We start from the raw sequence: 15,731 nt of genomic DNA, 5'->3' as shown, positions 1-15,731 counted from the left end.
CACCATGTCCAGCGCATACCGATACCACATTATTACTCAAAAGGGTGCAGCTGACGTTACGCAGAGTCTTACCAGTGAGGGAATAAATAGTTAGTCTCTTGTTAGGAGGATCAGCAACCATTACATTACCAGCTGCTAAAGTCGCCATGCTACAGTTATAGCTATGATGAGGGTGCTGCCAGGTTGTGATCACTCGTCCTGACAGATCATAGACACTTACTGTGCGAGGTTTACTATGAGACAATATGTATAGTCTGTTCTCATGAATGCTGATGGACTCAACACGACCAGGAGTAGAGATGAATGAGTCATGCAGCTTGTATTTGCTACCAATTCTACCGACTGTACCATTATCCATTCCTACATATGTAACTCATTCATGCTGACATACTGATATAGGAGTTGATGGTAGTTCTATGGATTTGCGTAGAGTTATAGACTTTGGAGGAGGGGATAAAGGAAGTTGTAGTGGTTGAGGAACTACAGAGTGCTGATTACTGTTAAATACTATGTCATCAGCTGAAACAATCTTCAGCTCAATCTCACGCTTTTCACCTAAAACATTAATAATATAATAACATAATGACGTGCTTACAAGGTGTAACAAAATATTTCTATGCAGGCAGCACAACACAACAGCTTAGAAAAGAGTAAATAATGATTACCTAACTATTCATCTATGTTAAAGTTACTGATTGACTCAAATCATCTACAAGAAGCATCATAAAGTTTAACATATTAAATTGTGTAATATGAAAACAATAACAATGAAAATACAGATTATTTTAATAACTGACTAAAATTTAGACGTTCTTAAAGTTTTGGAGTAGCAGAAAGGCAAGTTATATAAACAAAGATACTGTAACAGTGTTTCTATGATGTTTTAGCCTGAGACCAGACCCTGCATGTAGAGACTGACTAACATTCACTAGCTCAATGCACAAAGATTTTTAACAGTGTCTCTAACATATTTTAGCCTGAGAGTAAAGCTTGCATGTAGAGATTGTACCATTTTTACTAGCTATGCGTGCTAAGATGTTGTAACAATATCTCTTTATGTAATATCATAGCCGGAGAGTAGAGGGTGCATATCCCTGCATTTTCATTGTGTTTATCCTTTCTAGTAACTTCCAGACAAATATGGGATAAATTGTGAAGTTTTGTTAATTACTGAAAGATCGAGAAAGAAAATATTGCCTACTTTTATTATACAATATAATGTATATGGGTCGCGGTCACAAAAACCATGGTTAAGTCGCAAATCACGAAGTTGAGTGATTTGACTTTAAAGTTACACTAATTGAGTTTATAATATTGGTAAAGAATTTTGTAGCACGTGCTTCTGGACCAATCAAAAAGTGATCTTTCTGAATCTGAAGTCAGTTTAGATAATAAATGTCTTAAAACCTCAGAAAAAAAACCTTAAAACAGTTGCTATGCTAAACAAGGAGTACTAAAAAATGGCGTCCGAAAAACGTAATCGTTTCTTTTTTGCCGATTTGAAGGATAATTCTGACATTTTGGACACTTATAATGAGTACTTTGGTATTCCAACTGATGCCAAAAGCAGTGTAGGTAAAGGGAATGACCATGATATATTCCTAACCATTCTTATAAGATTTTTACGATATTTAATTATAAGAATAATTATTCGATTTTATAAGATTTGATTATAAGAAAAATTATTCGAATTTGCAAGATCAATGTATAGAGTGACCGATGATGTGCAATATGTTACTGTTATTATTTTTTTAAACATTTTGTTGATCATACTATGTTTGCGCTCAATATCGCGGCACTGCCAAGCCGTTTTTAGTATCTGCAAAATTAGGTAATACATTTTCTTATAGATATACAGCCATTTCTATGACAACCAACCAAAATCTGTTTAGATTTTTAAATTCAGCATAATGTTTTTGATATAAAGACAAAAATCTAGATCAATCTCACAACCTCTTAATATTGGTTGCTATGACGTTTTGAAATGTAAACAAAACTGTGCATCGGTTTTCGTTTCTCGGACTTTAACACCAGTTTTCTCGGAACTATGTTTTCGCACTGATGGTAAACATGCATTCAGTTTATTGACCATAAAATTTGCTGTATTTAAGCTAGAATAAAAATTCTTTTTGCAAAATAACTGTGAGAATTTTCTCCTTCTAGTAATGCAGATATCTTTAAATTTTATAATAACGAATTGACCATGGTTTCTGTGATCATGACACATATTTCTATTTAGTTAATTAGTTTGCAGATAGGTCAATTGCTGCTTTTCTTCCAGTAGCCATTGTTGACTCGACCTTTGTCCTACCTTTAACACCTAAGCAATTTGCTGGTCATTTGACTTGTCACATTGAGCTTGTATAGTCAAGGGACGTTTAGTTTCCCGGAGTCCTGCGACAAAAACCGGAAGCAGAAACGCTTGTTTTCCAACAAAACCTATCGACGCACTGATCTATTTTAAAATATTTTTAGCTCGCTCTCAATTTCTCACTTTTTTGCATTTACTATATTTTTATACAAAAAGCTATTTGTAGTTTCTTGTAGCCAATTTTGACCTCGCTCAAATGGTGTATTATACAAAAATCAATATCAGAGTGACTGCCAGTGGGAGTAATTTTTGTTGGTTAATGTTGCGGCTTCTCCATTAAAATTTATATAAAAATAGTAGGCGCGACCTGTTTGTTTAGAATTGAGCGAGTTCCCATATACGCTTCTTTGATCGCTGGACGCTGTGAAACTATATGGCTCTGATATAGCTAACATGTGTTTGAGCACAATATACCTTCAAAGCAATTACCAAAGATCTCTTCATCATTTGTACACATAACAGTTTTACTCTACACTCATCTTTAACATAATTAATATGGTTGAAGTCTTACTATAGACTACAATTGTTATCATTTATTTTTATTTTTTCAACACACCTGTTGGCTGTACTTGGAGTTGTCCTCCCACTTCCAGTTTAGGCAACTCCTCCACAATAAATTTGTCCATTTGTTCCTTCAGCTCTTTGAACCCTCTCACAATGTCATCCTACATGTTCAATGTATTAAAAACTGTTATAACCTTGACATAGACGAACATCGTTTGTATGAGCTAGTGTAACAAATCTAGAAATGTGGTTTATAGCAGATAATACAATATTCAGGTTTCTAGCTGATTAGCATTGCTTACGGATATATTAAAAAGGTTAAACTGTTTGTTCAAGGAACATATTCACTTTGTGTTGATTTTAGTGAACTTGACTGACTTTTCTTGATCTTTTAAAAACATAAATATATTCAATGTTGTTATAATATAACTTTTTGTAGCCCATTAAACAAGAGTATTTGCTAAATATTTTTGTATAAATACAAAATGTTAACAGTGTAAACGACAATAAAAACTTATTTGTGTAGAAAACTTATTTTTATGTAACACATACAACTTAAAACATTGTAACTTTTAAATTTCATATCATGTAAAACATGTTTACGCGTAGTTCATGGAAGCATGGAAAATAAAAACCATCATGGAAATGTTTGTATAAAAAGAGTTACTGTTGCAGAGAAACCTCGTTGTACTTAAAGTTTTGATGAACGATACTTGTACCTCTTGGGACAAGTGTAAAAATAATATTGTAAATGATGTCATCAGCCTTTTACTCTCCACAGAAAGTATCAGATAGCCCAACAACCCAGGTTTTTATTTAATATAATATATTTATTTATAAGTTGAAGCAGAAACAAGCATACTGGATGCATTAAGACTACTCAAACTTTAAATCATTTCTATATATCCCGTAAAACATCTAATCGAATGCCACCTCTATTTGACAGCCACTATGAGAGAAGGGTTGAAAAATAGAGCGCCATGGCATTGAATTAGAGGTTTTACAGTATGCCATTCTTCAATAGGCTCCACCCCTTTTTCCATGATAGCTCCCAGTCGACTCAGCTTATTTAGAGCCCCACTCCTGCCCTAATAAGAATATTCTGTCTGACTATTCCAGTGCTCACAGAGTTGGCCCCTCCAGCTCAGACAACAGTGTTCTAACATAACAATATGTTAAACCGTTTTGTTAGACTGTTTGTTGTACGATACTTGGTCTGACCGAATGAAGTGGAAATGTAGGGGCATTTCCTGATCCAGAGAATACAGTCGCTTGATCGAAAAACATTTAGCTTTGACAGATTTACTCAAACCGGAAATAACAGGTGTAACAGGACATTTGAAATTAAAACAGAACATTTGAGAATAATAAATAAAGAAAATTGTAATGGTAAAACAGCTTTGGAAAAAATTGATAAAACACAAAAAGGAATAATAATTAATACACAGATAAACCCTTGTCATATGATTTTAAATAGTATTACTGTTGGCGTCGTCAGACAAAGATTTATTTTAGATAAGTATAGAAACTCATAGTAATTTTCTAATGCCAATAATCCCTGGTAAAATCATCAGAGCTTCATATACACACTGTTTATATTAAAAAGTAGCAACACAATAATGTGTTAATTGTAGTAACTATAGTTACCTGCCGTAACTTTAGTGTATTTAGATTGTTTAGCGTTGTGAGATGCAATAAAATGGTACGTTGCAATAAACTATGTGTAGTACTTGCCATAAAGAGTTCTTTCCTTTAAGACAGACATACAACATAAATGCTAAATTTAATTTAAATTATATTCTCTTAATAACTTTTAAGTTAAATCTAAATTCTAATATGTACCTTACTACACTTCAACATTGTCTTCAGCTAAATTGTTATTACTACTCTGTTTCCAGGTTAGTTGATACCATAATAACGAATAATGCTGAAATGAGAGACCAATCGAGCTATCTCTTTCAAACGGTGCTGGAGGAGATTCAACAAACAGCCTATCGGTATCTTCATTATTACGATATATTCAGCAATATGAACTCGAAAAACTCAAAATTTATTTTGATATCGTAAGGCAAAAAATGTCAGATAGTGAAGACAAAAACATTGTGTTGCACATGAAATAGCAAAAACTTTGTATAACATTGTCATTATGCACCACACACCATAGGAATTTAGTATGAAGGTGATTTTTCGTTGCAAAAAAACTTACCGCTATAACTAGACAGAAGAATGAGTACAGACAAACACTGAGATTTATATATAAATAAAGTTACTAGCCCTGTTATAAGTAATAATACGTATATGGAGAATGGTATGATGTCATGACCTTTCATTTACAATTTCAGTATTACATACATCTCTATAAGGAGTCCTCTTCTGCTCTGAAGTTCTACTATACTTTATTATCGCTCCACTAAAAGGAGGAAATAATTTAGGCTACATTCGTTAAGGCGGAAAAAAGACTAACATTTATTTTTCAAAAACTTTGATGAACAAATGGAAATACAATTCCAGCCTTTAATTGAACGGCACCTCCATAATAGTTCTACTATTAATAGATATTCAACTTTTTACTTACTGGTGGAGAATGTTTGATTTTTGTCTCCAACATTTCTCTTTGATTTCTGAGACTTCTCCATTTGTCAAGGACCACATCCTCCAGAAAATCAGTCATCTGTACTTTAGACTTCTGCCTGTTCTCAAGCACCTTCTTCTCTATTTCATCGTACTGCTCCTTCAGTGAGTTTATCTACAGTCATGGTCAAATCTGATACAAAAATGAAAATAAACGGTACACAAAAATGTTTTTATATCTACTATATAAACGAAAATCATTGTCCGTCTGTCTGTCTGCGTGTGGGTATATGTGTGTATGTGTCCGCCTTTTAGAGTACCGTACTTTTCGGACTATTAGCCGCTAGAGCGCATTAACGGGAATCTCTGGTTAGTGCGCCTCTATACATAATCTATTCATCGTTTGCCGTTTTCACACAAAATTTACATAATAATTTCAACTCTATGGCTTTCTTTTAGCCTCACGACACGCAATGCCTTTTTGTCCTCCACGTATTAGTGCTAATTCTTTTTCGGCAAAACGATATCGACAATAGACTCTCTCGATATTAGAATTTGTCAATTAACTTTATTAACTCTATGAAACACGATGCTGTCTTTGTGAACCTTTAATTCTGGCTTTTCTTAAGATTCAAATGCTGAATCACTGTTAAGGTCACTACTTTTCACGTGGAAAATCGTATTATCTTGAGTGGGAATAGCATCTAGATTCGCTCACCTTCGATCAGACAAAGACGCTATAATATTTTATTTTTACATTACATATCGTCGTACCAGTATCGTCGTATTCAGAGTTTTGATGGATAGCTGTTGTTGGAGCTATAACTTTTTTCTACACACACTTCTATGCAAGAATTGTTATTATTAATTCAACCTATTCACAAATTTTATTTTGTTTTCTCAGTTCATATTAATTGTATCATTACCGTATCATCTCATATAGTAATCGTAGCAAAACAGACTCAATTTAGCTATTACTTGCTAATTATTTTACCGTTACATCTAAACCTTTTTGTATTCATTTTATTTTTAAAATTTATTTGACCTGCGCGGAAATTTTTTCTCATGATATGAAGTTTAAAAGTTGTTTGACAAAGTGAGTTTAAAAACCTTTACATTTGTTTTAGGTAGAATGGCAAATGTTGTTATATGCTAAATACAAATCAATTTTCTGTTCAGTTTTTTTATTACCCGGGCAACGCTGGGTTGTACAGCTAAATGTATTAGCTTACACATCTTTCCTTTTAAACCTAACCAATTAGTTTTTCGTAATTAATTTTAAATTTTACAACCAACTTTTGTAAGATTACAGCAAGATTTGTTGTGTAGGATTGCAAGTATCAGTTATTTTCCACTCTCTTATATTTACATACATTTACATACTTTGACAAATATATATATATATATATATATATATAGATAAATTTAAATACAGAAGATATTTATACAGAAGATACATAACTTTAAATTCTCTGATTACATTTATAAACTTCTTATGACTTTTGAATTTATAATAAAAGTTTTTTAAAGTTTGTTTCATTGTTGTTATTATTTCAACTTGCATTCTTTTAAACATAAATTGAGTATTGCGTTTGAAGTTAAAACATTCATTTTCCTATCACTGTTATTATTACTTGATTAGTTTCTATCTTTCTTATTAATATTATTCTTTTATTCAACCATTTTTGGCAGACATTGCACTAATAAAATTTCAACTACAAAACACTATAATATTACGTCATATTTTTTAGTATCATCGTATTCAACGAATTGATGAATAGTTTCCGGTGGGACAGTAACCTTTTTATACACACACACTTCTATGCAAGGATTGTTATTACTAATTCAACATATTCACAATTTTGTTTTCAGTTTGTATTAATTGTATTCATTACCGTATCATCTTTATTGTAATTGTTGCAAAGCCGATATAATTTAGCTATTACTTGCTAATTATTTGAAATTTACATATAATCTCTTGTACAATGGTTTTTTTTTAATTTATTAGACAGGCAGAAAACCATTTTCTCATGATATGAAATTTGAAAGTTACAGTTGTTTGACAAAGTTTGATAAACTTTACAGTTGTTTTTATTTTCTCCTAAATTATTTCAACTACACAAAGCCTTTTTCTCATGATAGTTTGCCTATCATGTTTGTTTATGTTACCTATGTAGTTTTAATGTTAGAATGGTAAATTTCATAATATATGTTAAATACAAATGAATTTTCTGTGCAGAGACTTTTTTATTACCCGGGTACAAGTACAGCTTAAGGTGTAAAATGTTTATAAAATACTTTACCAAATTTGTTTTCTCGCCTTGAAGCGGATTAGAATTTACATTATTTAATTTCATTGGGAAAAATTGTTTTGGATCTCGAACTTCTGGAACTGATTATGTTCGAGAACTGAAGTTCCACTATACGTTATCAAAAGATATAGGTCGCTGAAAGTTATGAAATTTTAAAATTAAAGTGGTTTGAAAACCTTTACAGTTGTTTTATTTTCTCTCCTAATTTATTTCAACTACACAAAACACTTCTTTCATGATATGTAGTTTGAAAGTTAGAAAGGCAAAGGTTGTTATATGTTAAAAACAAATAATTTTTCGGTGCAAAGACTTTTTTTACTACCCGGGCAGCGCCGGGTAGCACAGCTAGGCTAGGGGCCGTGGCGTCACTCAGGGATGCGCGGGAGACCTTTTTTGCCCCGAGTACAGCGAGTCTCCAGGCGCGTCTTTCCGCATGAATGAGTTGGCGAGTGCGAGGCGATTGATTGCAAAGCGATTGAGTGCAAGGCGAGTGGGAAGTGATTGCAAGGTGAGTGCAAGGCAATTGGTTGTGAGGCGATTTATTGCGAGGCGATTGATTACGAGGAGAGTGCAAGGCAATTGATTGCGAGGTGCGCAGGCCGATTGATTGCGAGGCGGGTGCGGGCCGATTGATTGCAAGGCGATTGATTGCGAGTGCAAACCAATTGATTGCGAGGCGAGTGCAAGAGCGCGATTGTCAACTGCTCGGCAGGTAAAGACTAGTCAGCCGAGGCTCAGCGGCAGAAGTGCGCCACCGTCAACTGCAAACATAGACGTGTATGAACGTATGCATGAATCTAGACACATAAATCTAGATTATTTACTAGATTTTACACGCATCTAGCTGTAAGACACAATGCAGATTTCCATTGTTTTCCCCAACATTAACATGTATATGTGCATACATACTCTGATCAGGACAACAATTTCAGTAGACTGCATATTTGGAGTTGTTTTACAGTATGAAAGACAACTCTCGATAAACCTTATGATGCATGTGAATCTGCTCCTGTAGGCGGGTAATACAGCTAGTATATACATTGTATACAAAATTTAAATTCACTTTCTGTTCAAGCAGTTCAAAGGTATATTGAGTTAGTTTTAATCTGAATAAAATTTATTTGCTTTCTACTCACTATTATAATAATAATAATAATAATATTAATAATAATGACAGCACTATTAAATGAATGATGTCATCACTGTAATTACATGCAGAACCCTAAATCTCATAATATCCTTTGTAATAATTTGATGCATTATTGTTGCAGCCACCTTGATAATATCAACCATATGCATAGAGGTCTCCACCACTTTCTATATTATCTCTATGTTACAGCTGTAAATGATTCTAAGCGACATATTACACAAACAAGTTATATTATTACACATATGTATAAGTCAGCAAATGTGTAAGTGTTGATTTATTCAACAAATTAAATTGATCCCAGTCACCCCAACATACTCAATAAAGTATGTTTACATTTGTCATCATTGTTGGCCCCATTCAGCAACTACAACAGACACTCCCATAAAGTGTACCTCCTATAATGTGAATTCCACTATCCCTGACAAATTTATGTAAAGTTTTCGTTTCAAGCTACATACAACCTTTCACATGGCGTAAAGTAGCAAGACAGCACGAATTATCAAACACGGTATAAATTATTATAATGCTGTTGCAACTATAGCATCACAATTGAATGTATAAGTGTGATGCTATATTTACAGTTAGACCAAAATTAGAGAGAAAACAGTGCATGCCGTTATTTCTATGGATATATACAATATTTAATTTACTGTGTGAGATTGTGTGTCTAAAAAGTTCAGGGAATAGGTACAATCTTTCAGAAATGCTTAAAATGATTGATCAGTGCTGCAGGCGTCAGAGTATCAATATATCATACTGAATGTCACAGGCATGAGTCCCATCAAAAACTATATTTTAACCAAACATTAAATGGAAAGTTAGACAGACATTATAATTTTAGGTAAAGTAAGAACACAGTTTTTTGCTTTATTTTATATTAGACAGAACAAAACGTTTTTATTATTTCCATATTGCCTAATGCTTTCTATAAAAACAAAAAAAAAACACTGAGATGTCATTGAAAGTATGCGTTCCTTATATCATTGTAGAATTACCATAGCCATGAACCATAAGCTAAGTAAAACCAAAATGAAAATGAGAGAATTTTTCGATACAAACCAATACTGCTACCGTTACAGAATAGTCATTTGCTGAAAAAGTTAAGTCTAGGTTTTTCCTGTTGAAGGCAGCAAAGAAGTGAGTTAAGGGGGAATCTTCAAAATTTTCAAACTTCAGTTCAAGTGCAAATCTACCAACATAAATTTCAAAGTCAGCATACGCCATGAGAGGAAATCTTTTAAATACACAATGGGAGTCAACTTTACTTCAGCTAACTGTTGTTCTCTTGAAATAGAGAATATGTCCTAATAAGACTTGTTGATTGAACCAGATTTTAATTACAAACAATTCTATATCTCTCCCTTTTTTTTGTTATTGATGTATAAAATAGGAAACAAGTTAGTTGAAAATGCAAGTCAGAAGGTGCAGAAAATAATTAAACACAAACCAAGATTGAGCTAATTCACCAACCTGCTCATCTCTCTTTTTATGAATCATCTTTAGCATATGCTTAGTCTGGCTGTCATATTCAGAGACCATCTTGGATATTTGTTTGAACAGCGCCTCAAACTGCTCATCTTTAGCTGAACTCTCGGCAGATATCGTGCCTGTAAGAAGGGCTGATGCCAGGTCCTCTAATGGAAGCAGAGAATGTGTAGAACCTAAATCAAGAAAATAACTTCACTATACCAATCATACATAACATATAGCCACTTTAGTAAATAGTAAAAACATTAATATGTTTTTTTATGCATTGTTTACATTATTTGCAAAGACACAATATACATGCTACTGTTGTATATGCAGGTGTCTCTTGCGCGTTTGACTATGTTACATGAACTTAGGCTAAGGGTGCCACTTGTGTGGGAGGCAAAGCCTCTCACACAAGCTTGCAGGATTATGTAGCTTTCTCAGCTTATTGATAAAGCTAATGAATAGCTAAATAAACATGGAGAAGGGTGTATAAGCGAGCATTCTTCTTCCTGCTAGAGGAGAATGAAGTGGTGGTGAGTGAATACGCAACAGCTACAACCAAAGACAATCATTTGGTGCTCTGAGCAAATAGAAATCAAACTAGATCTAATATACATGTATCGTGTCTAACAAATCTGATAACATTTAGAGACCTACAAACACCTACAATAAGTCTACATACCAGTGTCACAGGTTGGCAAGTCAGGAACACACTTCAGGCAGCTGAGAACATAGCAGACTCCACATCCAAGAATATATTGTTGGTCTTTATGCTTGGGGCAGCTACTGACTTTAGCTTTTTGTTGTTGACCCAGGTACTCTAGTATTGTTATCTTGTGATGTTCATCCAGTGCATCATCATGAGACTGAAGTATAAAAGTCAAAACAATACTGTGACTTTTTGCTACTATCTCATATTTTCTATTTCAAAATGTAGAGGAACAATAATCATCAGTAAAATATTCATGTGACATTTATGAAGCTAGTTTAGAACAGATTTGTTTCAGTTTGCTTTTTACAGAGTTTATAAACGATGAGGCTTAGATAGTTGTTAAATTACCAACACTCAATGAGTAGTTATTTAGACTCCAGACTAAAGCATGTTCTTTTGCTGTACATCATATTGACTCTCTAAGTTATCATTTCACAACAATATAACAATTACAGCTTTAAAACATAGGTTATCATTGTTTAAAAAATCAAAAATATTAAATGGCTAAAAAACCCAGAATAGACCGAATTCACCATAGTTGAAGTTACAAAAAAATTGAAGTTGAAGTACACCTTTTAAATTTTTTTACAAAATCTTTTTTTTGATGATGAGCAAAAAACCTTTTATTACAATTCATAGCACCTTCACATTGTACCTTTGTAAAATTTCATAGTAGGATACTAAAAGCAATTGGTTATTAAAATCAGCTTGATGCAAAGTAATAATATATACTAACAACCTCATATAAATCTACTGCTCATACCCTGATTTAATTATCATGTATGAATCTGAAAAGGAAGAACTTGTACCTCCAAATGAGCAGGGCAGAACTTCCTACAGCAGTAAGTACAATAGCTGATAGCTTTCTGTCTTGGTGAGCTCTTCTTTAGACAAACATCACAGAGTGTCTTGTCTGTACCCAAGTCATAGGATGGGAGACTGTCTGGTGGCATCTCAAACACTTGGCTGTAAATAATTAGTGATAAGTGATAAACTATTTGCTACATGGGTCATACAGTGCTAGATGATGCATTATATGAGTCATTCTATGATGGGCGAGTCTTTTCTAAGCTTGTATGTCGGTAGTAGACCAATCTATGGATCTGCACCTGTAAAGGGCAGAGTTGAGAGGTTTTATTATCAAAATTAAAGCTGGAATAGCTAAAATGTAGATAGGACTACATCATTGGATTAAGAGTCTGGTCTCTGTTTGTCTTAAATACCATTAGAGACAAACATACCGAATATAACATACAGGAATATTAATGCTGTCTTTAAACTGAACAAAATATTCAACTTAATGATAAATTTGCACGAAATTTTGATAAATAGTTTTTGTCCCACTGAAATGTTATTAACTATTCAGATTATGCTGTAACATGATATGCCTGCTTGCACGGTTTATACATGCTGCATGAAATACATGAAATTGTATGTGAGTTATAGAGCAATTTCTTTAACTTACTAAACCCAGCAGAGGACAATTTTGTATAGTGCAGTATAAACACTTGGAAAGTCAGCAGTGTAAGCTGATCCATAGTATCAACCCTATGCTAAAGCACAGCTGCAGTACATGTGCAGTTTCAGATTTTGAAGAGTTTGCATGTACAGTGCACATTAATTGCTAGGTTTACTTTCATGAGCGTCATGGGAATAAATCTCCAGTGGATCTCAGGAAGAAATTGCAGTAAGAATGCTGTTCCAGTAGCAATAAGCTTCAGCTGTGCATTATAATGTTGTAATTGATTGCAAAGTTACTGCATACTGCGCTGCAATGGTGCAATGCAGTTTTAATGCATCACAACCCTGGCTATGTGCACTATTATATAAACTAAGTTTAACCGACATATAGTAAGACTCACCCGCATCCACTGTTTCCACACAGCAGCAGGTGTTTGCTCTCATAGTAGGTGGTCAAACAGGTCATACAGTGAATATGACTGCATGGTAGCACTTTGGGGTTGACAATGGTGTCATTTTTACGGCAGCAAAATTCACACTCAACATCTGCTAGAGCTTCAGCCATTGTGATGATTAACTTTAACAAAACCAATATTTGTTGAAATTTAGTTTTTAAAGATAAATGATTAAGGGTGTGTGAAGGTCTGCAGTTGAGAGAAATTATCACCTGCAAGTACCTGCTACAAATGCTAAACAATACTCAAAAACTCAACCTCAATCTCATTACGAGAGCTGCTCAACATCTGCTACAGCCTGAGCCATTATAATCTAGAAATAAAATGCTCATGTCTAAGATTCATCTTACTACATATGTAGAAATACAGCATCATGGCTGAAACTTTCTGGTGCTATAACAAAAATTTGTGAAAGCTTTTGGTTTGAACCAATTACAAAGTTTGATGCGCTTTCAAAATTTGAGTGGCATTTCATAGCTTAGCAAGCGGCATTCGGAAACAATTAGTAAATTACATTATTTATTACACAAATGTATTACGTCTGGCTGCAAATACCCTACCAGTGTACCGATGAACTCTATTCTGTAGCATCGAAGTTATCAAGTTATAATAAATTATAACATCATAATCTGGAAAGGCATGTATCTCTCTCTTAGCAATGAGTTATTTAAATTATTTGTAAATTTGGTTGAACCGATACTGGAGAGACACGTACCCCTAAAATAATGTCCACACGTTTGTCCACTTTTATCAATCACAAGCAATGTAAACTTCCCACCACATGAGTAGGCCTATTATGGAATCAATTTTATCACGTTATGTAATTGACGCTGTGACACTCATGTCAGGCATGCCTTGCCATTCCTCTCACCAATTTAAGCGTATTCCATTGAAACCATCACTATGGTGAATGGCTATTGAAAGGAGCCGTCTATCAGAGGCATAGAATGTTTTTGTTCATTTAATCTAGTTGGTATAATAATTGTTTAGTCCTTAAATAAGTTCCTCTTGTCAGGCAGCAACCAGCGGATAAATATATAAACATTAGATGGAAAACATTATTAGTTTATGATATATGTAATATACAGAAACTGTTTTTTCATAGATTTGACTAGCGGTGATGAGTTTTGATAAAATAATAAAGGTGATACTAATAGTGTGTGTATTAGAATACATGATTATTACACTGTTGTTAGGACTCTCTACTCACTGGATTAATACTCTGCAAAAGATCGGATATTCAACTTTTATGGATTAATATATTTCAGCTTTTGTAAGCAACAAGGAAGTTAGCCCAAGTGTATCGTGGAATAGATTATTGCCTTTATTATTGCAAACTGGTACCAATATTGACTAGATAATGTTGAATATACATGTATTTTTAGGAACGTATTTGGTTTCAGCTATATTCAAATGTAATATTTTCGAAGATACATGTACGACTTGCTTATTTCATCTACTAACTAATTTTAGGTTTGAATAGCCACTGAGAACTTTGCTGATACAAGGGCTTTGATGAACTAGGCTTACCCGAGGACCTAATTACCATAAACTGGCAGAATCGTAGTTGATGCTCAAATGTTTACAAAACATTTAGAAAAATTAATGGGACAAAAATTAATTACCTTCTTTGAGACATTTGTAGCAATATATAAATAGCAAAACTAAAAGTGTTAACCTATCAATCATGAGGAAATACGTAATTAAACTTATGCCGAGACAGCCACATATGACTCCGACGTTCACCGCAATGACCAATTTGAATAAGAGAGAAAGAGACAGGCTGCCTCCCTACATACATTTTGGGCAAGTCTGCGCACATCTTTTTCTTCGCCGCATTTTAGCAGCAATAAACTTTATTCAATTTCAAAGCAATCTTTTATCTCAACAGTGCAGTTTATTGTCTGTAATTTCAGGCTACGAGACAAGTAAAAACTTTTAATATCACATTCTCTTTATGACTCAAAACAGTACTAACTCAAGTTATATAGTGCATCTCATCAGCATACTTTATCATTGTCTGTAATATCAGGTTGTATGAAGAAAGATTAGAAGATTAAATTAGCACTGTAAAATATTTTATTAATTGGTACTAAATTAATAACTTAATAAATGCTGTAAATTTGGATTCTTTGTTTATTAACTGAACACAAACAAAAAAATACATGTAATCAAATAATCAAGAACTACATAAAGATAGAATAGAATTACTAGCTATTAAATAAAAACTCATTCATTGAAGCATGTGTGACATTTCATGAAACTTTTTTTGGTGTTAATCCATTTTGTAATACATAATGTTGCTTCTTTTTAAACTTTCTAAGTGCTAAGTTTAGTTATAAATTGTTTCAACACACGTGTTTGTAACACACAATAATTTACACGGTAATGATTTTTCGTCGCAGTTGAATGGGAACAAAATATTAATTGTGATCCAGCCCGTTGACGCATCGTTAGCGATATAAACACTTCATTACGGTATATATCGCTCAATTAGTTATATAAACTTATTGTAAAAAAAACAGATACACAGGCTTTTGAATCGTGGTTCTTTCTTTCATGTAGAAAAACTGCAGACATACATGTATTTTAATATTCATGAAAGCGTCGTCTATTCTCCTCGCAGTAAGTGTAATATCCTAGACATTGGAATCGTCTTCCCTATTGCTGGGTTTTGTAAACAAGTTAATTGGCATAGATATGACAGGATTCAAGCCTCGTT

At 33.5% G+C, this 15,731-nt stretch overlaps 1 protein-coding gene across 1 annotated transcript; it reads right to left on the bottom strand.

Annotated features, from left to right (window-relative positions):
* Positions 1-373: 373 nt before the first annotated feature.
* LOC137402370 (E3 ubiquitin-protein ligase TRIM56-like) lies at positions 374-13,119 on the bottom strand. The gene is made up of 7 exons (XM_068088871.1): positions 12,956-13,119; positions 11,903-12,059; positions 11,064-11,247; positions 10,379-10,569; positions 5,451-5,621; positions 2,928-3,036; positions 374-555 (listed from the first exon to the last, which is right to left on the bottom strand). The coding sequence occupies exons 1-7, from the start codon at positions 13,117-13,119 to the stop codon at positions 374-376; spliced, it is 1,158 nt and encodes a 385-aa protein (XP_067944972.1).
* Between the last annotated feature and the right edge of the window lie 2,612 nt (positions 13,120-15,731).

The sequence above is a fragment of the Watersipora subatra genome, chromosome 8 (assembly GCF_963576615.1).
Source record: "Watersipora subatra chromosome 8, tzWatSuba1.1, whole genome shotgun sequence".
NCBI lineage: Eukaryota > Metazoa > Bryozoa > Gymnolaemata > Cheilostomatida > Watersiporidae > Watersipora > Watersipora subatra.
Note: the sequence above shows the minus strand (reverse complement) of the source record. Positions and strands in the feature narration are given on the sequence as shown.

Excerpts from the sequence above, each read along its gene's own strand:
- LOC137402370 (XM_068088871.1), bottom strand. The coding sequence starts at position 13,119 with ATGGCTGAAGCTCTAGCAGATGTTGAGTGTGAATTTTGCTGCCGTAAA. Across the intron at positions 12,060-12,955 it reads TGTGGAAACAGTGGATGCGG|CCAAGTGTTTGAGATGCCAC; the intron begins GTGAGTCTTACT and ends AATTATTTACAG. Across the intron at positions 556-2,927 it reads ACTCCAAGTACAGCCAACAG|GTGAAAAGCGTGAGATTGAG; the intron begins GTGTGTTGAAAA and ends TTAATGTTTTAG.